Source organism: Bactrocera latifrons, unplaced genomic scaffold, assembly GCF_001853355.1.
Source record: "Bactrocera latifrons isolate USDA-ARS-PBARC rearing strain unplaced genomic scaffold, ASM185335v1 scaffold_4, whole genome shotgun sequence".
Lineage (NCBI taxonomy): Eukaryota > Metazoa > Arthropoda > Insecta > Diptera > Tephritidae > Bactrocera > Bactrocera latifrons.
Window position 1 is genome coordinate 2,933,368 of NW_017537045.1, and position 7,215 is coordinate 2,940,582.

Genomic DNA, 7,215 nt, shown 5'->3' on the forward strand with positions numbered 1-7,215 from the left:
TTTCATATCTCACGTCTGCTAGAATAATTTACTGCACAGTACATTGACCCTGGGAATGCAGTGAGTTCTGAAAATTAATTTATAATGTATTATTTTTCAACAGAAAAACCCACGGCAAAGTCAAGTCTGAATCAGACAGCGCTTACAAAAGCCTAGCACACGAAGGCGCGTGTGCCAAACGGCTAACGGTACGTTTGTCAGTTTGTAGATGTAGAGCATGCATGCATTAATCTATTATCTGAATAGTTTATGTGTTTTAGTTAGAAAAGTACTTACAACTTATGGCTGTCTATTAGAGTAAATCACGTTTAAAATTATCAGTCACATTTTATAACCAAACTGATTGGCTGTAACTGCAACACGGCGTATATAAAGCACGGCTCGGAAGCCTATGACAGACAGTACTTTATTGTGTTAACACTTGTGTCAGCGAAATGTTCAAGAAATTCCTTTGTTTGTGTCTGCTAATTGGCGGTAAAGTTTAAACATTGTTTCGTTTCTATATTTTCTTAATGATTACGTAATATTTTTTCATAAAGCTTTCGCTGTGTTCAACGAATTGCCCAGCGCCAGTGCTTTACCAAAAGACGACGAAGATAAAGAGCCAAATTCGATAGAGGAACCTGCAGATGAAGAAGTTGGTGAGGAGGATGAGGAGCCAGAAGCACCTGCTGAAGAAGACTCAGAAGAAGATCTTCCCTTAGATGAAGAGTCGGACGAAGCAGAGAGTGAATCACCGCTATCATGTGAATAATGATGAAGCTACTTAACGGACAAAGCAGTTATATGAAAAGTGGATCTTGAAATTTATAAGTAGTAGAAATATGTTTTATGTATCTAAAATAAGTAAAATTTGACAAAGGATATTTTTTTTATAAAACTGAAGAGCTTGACCCAAATACATGACAACAATACCCGCTCAAGTTAATGACATATTTTGTGGATAAAACCTAAGCTAGTTAAAGACGTGTTCTCTCAATAAGTCATTGATTGATGCGATGTATGGGAAGTGGCGCTGTCTTAATGAAATCAAGTGTCGACGAGATTACGAGCTTCAATTTCAGGCTGCAAATAGTCGGTTAACATGGCATAACTCAACGCCATAATTTTTGAAGAAATATGGACCGATGATTACACCGAAGAGCTTACAACATAAAAGTTAGATCTTTCATAAAGACTTCTGATTAATTGAGATCTAGAACTTAATTAATCTAAGTAGTCTTACCGTTTCCTCATAGAAAGTGGTTTTCACGTAACATATGTATGTCCACAGGCGATTATTGGAGCTCTAATTAGTTTATGATCGAAGCTAATCTCCAGCATCCATAGTCCCATTTGCGAAAAATGGTTGTGGTGAATTGGGGAAGTACATCGGCACTTCGGAAAGTAAATAAGAGTTACTCGCAATGGTTAAAATGGTTAAAGAACTAATTCACCTCCCCCGTGAAAAATTCCGCCTCCTCGTCGYAATCTACACAGGGCACTGTAAGCTCAGGAAGCACCTGTCCAACATGGGYATGGTCTCCTGTGCYAACTGCCGATTCTGCGACCTGGAACAGGAAACACCAGCACACCTAATCCTGGATTGCTCAGCAATCTGTGGAAAAAGGCTTAAGGCACTGGATTCTGCTTACATCAGCAGGGATGACATCACCTCACTAGCGCCCGGCAAACTCCCAGAACTATTCAGGCTGCTGGGGCTCTGGGAGGTCATGTGATATAGCAGAGGGCACAATAGACCTTAGGTCGCGGTGCATTACCTCAAATAACATTCTATTCTATTCTATTCTACTCACAATCTAGAGTACTTCACTCTTTACTCAGGATCCCAGTGTTGAAAGAGCTTTCGAACTAGGGGAATGAGAACAATGTAGTTCTTCCGAGACCAGCAATATTAATAAACACTGTTTACGATCCCTCCCAAGGGTATGTAAAGTGGGCAGATAGAAATGGATTGGCCATAAGGCCAAATAGAACTGAGCTTGCTTTATTTACTAGGAGATGAAAATTCCTTATGTTACTCTCCCTCCGTTGAGGGCCTCATTTCTTCAAACGGTGGACGGCGTAAAGCACTTTGGATTATTCTTGATAGCAAGCTCTTATAGAAACCAAACATTGAGGAAAAAGTGAAGTAGGTATCCATCGTCTAATACTGTAATAAAGGAGCAATTGTTAAGGGGTGACGCCTTTCACCAAAAGCTGTGTCTGGCTCTAAGAAATCGTAGCCAATAATATTTTATGCGAATGATTTTTGGGCGATGCAAAACGGATCGGGAAGATGTGTAATGAGCTTTTTAACCTACGAACCTGCTCTGAAATCGTTAGGCTCGACGTCCCCCGAATTACCTACTCTTTCCTTTCCTCGGTAGACAAACCTTCAGTGAAATTAGCGCAGTGGTCTTAACAAATGTACGGTAAGCTCAAAATACTTTATCTTATCTTTCAATGGCTCCTTTATGATTACTAATATGATGGTATGTTGTCAGCTTTGGCAGATGGATCTACCTTACATGAAAAGTAGTACCAGATTTCGGTATAATTGATCCGAGAGTTTTATATTTTTATGAATTTCATACATACATACGCTGAACTGTGTATGATTCTCAATTTTATGTCTCAACACGTTACTCAATCTAAATGCAAATACCCAACTTTTGTCTTCAAGAACAAATGGTGAATTGAGTTTCATTTTATAATGTGTCTTACATTATCAAACGGATGCTATATAAAACCTTATTGAGGGCGCTATAGCTTACTGTTACAATTTAAGTCTGGTCTAGCGACGTTCCCCACAACGCATTAAAAATTTTATATTATAGTCAGAAGTTACAGGATGTTGACAAAGAATATCTTCCTAACACTGTTAATAGTTGGTAAGTCACTTAGAATAAATTTTTTTTTTTGTAATGAAATAATATAATTTAACATAATGTAACTTAACATAACACAATCTTATTAAATATAATACTATTAAGATCTGGTAAGAAACTTAGAACTAGAGAAACAAAGCTTGTATGGAACATGAGTGTACGCAAGGCCGAGAGATTTACCATGTTAGGAGCGACAGTCGAATATTTTTCGTACCCTCAACAGGGTATTTTAAGATTGCCACGAAATATATAACACGCAGAAGGAAACATCATTGAAGGAATTATATATATTTTCCTTTTTTTTATTAGCATAGACAGCGAGTTAACAATACAGATTCTAAGTATAGACAGGTCTTTTTCCACCTGGTCCAATGGAGTGGAGGCCTTCTTCTTTCCCTGCTTCCCGCGCCGGGTACTGCGTCGCATACTTTTAGAGCTGGAATATTTTCATACGTTCGGACGACATTGTCTCTTAATTCGCTGAATTATGTGAATATCGTTTACCGCTGCATCATATAGCTGAGTGACTTGTAGAATTTGGTCTTTGTTCGTCGAGAGATGAAATTCGATATCGATGCTGACGTTGTTCTTGGGGTTAATGCTATTTCCAAGATAGATGAAATTATCTACGACTTAGAAGTTATGACTGTTAGTAATGGCGTGTGAGCCAAGTCGCGAGTGCGATGATTGTTTGTTTGACGGCGGGAGATACAGGCTCTATATTCTAATAAAATATTGTACCTGCTCTAGTTAGCTCGGCAGCTCGTATTATTTTCTCCAGCAATAGATTGAGGAAGTCGCACGAATCAATAATAAATGCAAAAATATATATAAATGATAAGCTTGATGAACTGAATTAATTTAGCCATGTCCGTCCATCAAGTATGTTAACTTTTTTTTATTTGTGAAGTGTATTAGAACTACGGTGCAATCGAAGTTAACTGTTTTTCATATTTTAAATTAAATTTTTAAATAAAAAATATGTATTTCAGCCTGTCAAGTCCTTAAGGAAACACAGTGTACCAAGGATGTACAATTTGTGCATGATGAAGATAGAATTATTGCCGGTGAAGCGATTTCAAGTGATGATATAGTAAGAGAATTTATGCATCCGGCGACAATGGAAGACGAGAGTGACTCTATGACACCGAACTTTAGAAGAATATTGCTTATGCTTGCCCAATATATAGCAATGGAAAGTGGACCAGAATATATATGGCTTAAAATACAGAAGAGTGCGCCCAAAGAAACATAAGTTTATACAATTATAGTAATATTTTAATAAAAATTATGTATATTTTTGTGTCAAGCAAAAAGCGACTACTCGTTTGTTTTAATTTTGATGGTCGTAAAAACTGAATTGTGGCAAAAAGTACCAGAAAATCGTAAATAAAGCGCAAAATATTTATTTCTTCGCCTTCGAAGTAATCTCCGCGAGCTGTAATATACTTATGCCAAATCACTCGGAGAGAAATATGTTAAATACGGTGATTGATCGATGGTATTCACTGCGTTGTTGGCTTTAAATTCGGTCACAATCGTGACCCAATGCGATGGCGCATTATCGTCGTGTAAAATCCATGAATTGTGCTTCCACAATTCCGACCCTTTTCGTTGGATGTTTCAAAGCGCTTCAGTATGGCTAAATAGAACTTCTTGTTATACGTCTGTCCCTCCGGAACAAATTCATGATAGACCAAACCACGAATTTCGAAAATAACCCTAAGCATCACCTTGATTTTTTAGCGACTTTGTCGTGTTCTTTTTTGGTTTTGGCTAATTTTTCCCTTCATTCCGATGATTGTTGACTTGTTTGCATGTCAAACTCATAAACCGATGTCTCATCGGCAATTTTAATGCTTTCCACGAATGTAGGATTGGAATTCGTACAAACAAGCATGTCCAAAAAAATTTTTTTGTGGAGTTTCATATCCAAAATATCCACCAAAATCATTCGGACGAACTCCTGAGATATGTCAAGCTCTCTTGCCATCTCTCTAACACTTGCCTGACGGTTTAAAAGTACCTTATCCTTCACTTTTTTTTTAATATTTTCAACAGTTGAAGAGGTCGAATCACTTACTCGAAAATATTTAATTACAATTTCCTTTATACGTTTTTAGAAATAGACTTCATATGAGTTAGTGGAACCTTGATCCTTGTTTTCCTTTGTGTTTGTCTTTACTAGCCTTTGGAGTGTTCCATACAAACAATATTTCAGTATAAGGCATAAGGAAGCGGCATAGGCAGCCACAATTTGCTAAGAATATTGCTGAGCCACAATATCGGTCTGCATTAATTTGGCAATTACAACATATAGTGCAGCAATGAACTATTATATTTAGGAACACCATATTTAGTACAGCAGTGACCAATGACATTTATTAAGACCAAATATAAACCTTTTCTTTAGAATTTTTATCGAACCTGGCAAAAAAATAAGCCAGTTAAAGTATATGGATTCAAAGAGCATGGGAACTCAATGAAAAATGGAGTCCATCATTAGTCGAAGGGCTATTGTATTCACAAGTACAGAAATACTCTTCAACAATTGAAAGGGGATTAGTAAAATATATATATACATTTATTTTTAAACGATTTAGCTGATCCTTTAAGAATTTTTATCATACCTACTGGATACTATTATAACTAAATGGAAGTATTAGAGGGAAGCGACATTTGTAGAGAAAAAAAACCAAAAACAAAAAGAGAAACCGAAATGCGTGAGTATGCTGTGCTGCACGACAGGGGCAATGCTCTAAAATTCTACGAAGAGATGTAGTGACTAGGTTTCAAGAATGTGTTATACTCCCAGAGGTGATCTAGTGACTGACACAAAATACTGACATTAGGATGGAGGGAATACTTTTCCAGCCTTCTGAATGCCAGTGAAAGCATAACACCAGGAGCTGATGAACCGGATTATCCAATCGATGACGATGAAGTGGACGTTCCATTGACTGACAATGAATAAATTCGAATAGCCGTTTGAAGAAGAAGAAATCGGCAAGGGCCGCTGGATTGCCGGCCCAGCTATTCAAATATGGTGGCGGAAAACTGATTGGAATTTAAATCCACAAAAAAGATACCTCACAATCTGCGTCAACTACCCCAAAAACCCCGTTAGGATCGGAAGGAGCACTCCGAGCCGTTCGATGTCGTCCGAATGGATAAACCCACTTCAGCTCTGAGAGTGTTCGAGGGAGCCGAGGAAAGCAGAAGAAGAGGAAGACCTCAGGTCCATCAATTGGTACCAAACAGCGAAAAGGAATAAGGAATGGCACGCTGTTTTAAACTCGGCTATAAACTCATGTTAGTGTTATCTCCGCCAATAAAGAAGAAGAAAGTAAGATGAACCAATTAACCGTGAGTCAGAAGCAGCTTGCCAAAGCGCAAGGGTTGAATTATGCTCGCTTAGCTCTTCTGAAGCCCACCAAGCTGTTGTAAAACGCATAGAGACAATGTATTAGTATTATGCATAAGTTTCGGCTGCGCTTGATTACGTTATTTCTTTTCAATTAGTATGTTAATCCATGTTCTCCGCTTAGAACAATGGAAAATTTTAATGTAAATCTTTCTATTGTCTCTAATAATGGATACTGAGGTTTTCAAGATTGCACTATATAAGCCGTATCAAAGTTTTATGGAGCTTTAGTGATAGTCATATGTACTTGGGAGCTAGCCTGCCATTTCAGCATCTTTTTACCGCACTACATCGAGGATGTTCCCGAAATATGCTGGCTGTTATTTGTTCCTTGGTAAGTGCTGAAGTTTCAAAGTTCGCTATACAGAAAATAAAACTGATGCTGCTAACTTATTTTGGTTGATTGCTACGGTAATAAAAAAAAAAACATATAGAGTCCTAAGTTCTTAAGTCTAAGTAAGACGAGAAGTCGTTGATGTGCCAGCCTCTCAAACGCATTTATTTATTATTTTACTAATACCATTTATAGTAAGTGATATAATAATAAGTTGTTGCATAATGTTTTTTCTATATTTTAGTTTTCCTAATCGTTTGCGAAATACCAAATGAAGCCTTCACTTCCCAACGTATTGCCAACGATGACCTCTCCGATGATTCTAGTACAGCAAATGAGTTCGAAAACCTAAATACTAAGGGCGGAGCTGCCAACAGCGACAGAAAGCTTGTATTTACAAAGGTATTGGAGGAAATAGCGACATTGGTAGAAATGCCGGATGGACCGAAAACCATCTGGTTAAAACTAGAAAAGTCAAATTTGGCGGGCAAAAGCTCTTAAAGAACTCAGATACAATATCAGCTCAAAATAAATAAATGCTGAATAAGTGTAACATTACTTAAAAACATTTCCTATTACAGCTTTGA

General features: G+C 37.5%; 2 protein-coding genes across 2 annotated transcripts; both read left to right on the forward strand.

The window, feature by feature from the left end:
• The first annotated feature begins 381 nt into the window (after positions 1 to 381).
• LOC108972408 (histone chaperone ASF1-like) lies at positions 382 to 928 on the forward strand. Its single transcript, XM_018938969.1, has 2 exons — positions 382 to 474; positions 540 to 928. The coding sequence occupies exons 1-2, from the start codon at positions 435 to 437 to the stop codon at positions 752 to 754; spliced, it is 255 nt and encodes an 84-aa protein (XP_018794514.1). The 5' UTR covers positions 382 to 434; the 3' UTR covers positions 755 to 928.
• A 1,844-nt stretch (positions 929 to 2,772) lies between these two features.
• On the forward strand, positions 2,773 to 4,126 carry LOC108972421. Its single transcript, XM_018938981.1, has 2 exons — positions 2,773 to 2,873; positions 3,863 to 4,126. Exons 1-2 carry the CDS (start codon positions 2,834 to 2,836, stop codon positions 4,123 to 4,125), a joined length of 303 nt encoding a protein of 100 aa, XP_018794526.1. The 5' UTR covers positions 2,773 to 2,833; the 3' UTR covers position 4,126.
• Positions 4,127 to 7,215: the final 3,089 nt, after the last annotated feature.

Excerpts from the sequence above, each read along its gene's own strand:
- LOC108972408 (XM_018938969.1), top strand. The coding sequence starts at position 435 with ATGTTCAAGAAATTCCTTTGTTTGTGTCTGCTAATTGGCG. Across the intron at positions 475-539 it reads TTTGTGTCTGCTAATTGGCG|CTTTCGCTGTGTTCAACGAA; the intron begins GTAAAGTTTAAA and ends TTTTTCATAAAG.
- LOC108972421 (XM_018938981.1), top strand. The coding sequence starts at position 2,834 with ATGTTGACAAAGAATATCTTCCTAACACTGTTAATAGTTG. Across the intron at positions 2,874-3,862 it reads CCTAACACTGTTAATAGTTG|CCTGTCAAGTCCTTAAGGAA; the intron begins GTAAGTCACTTA and ends TATGTATTTCAG.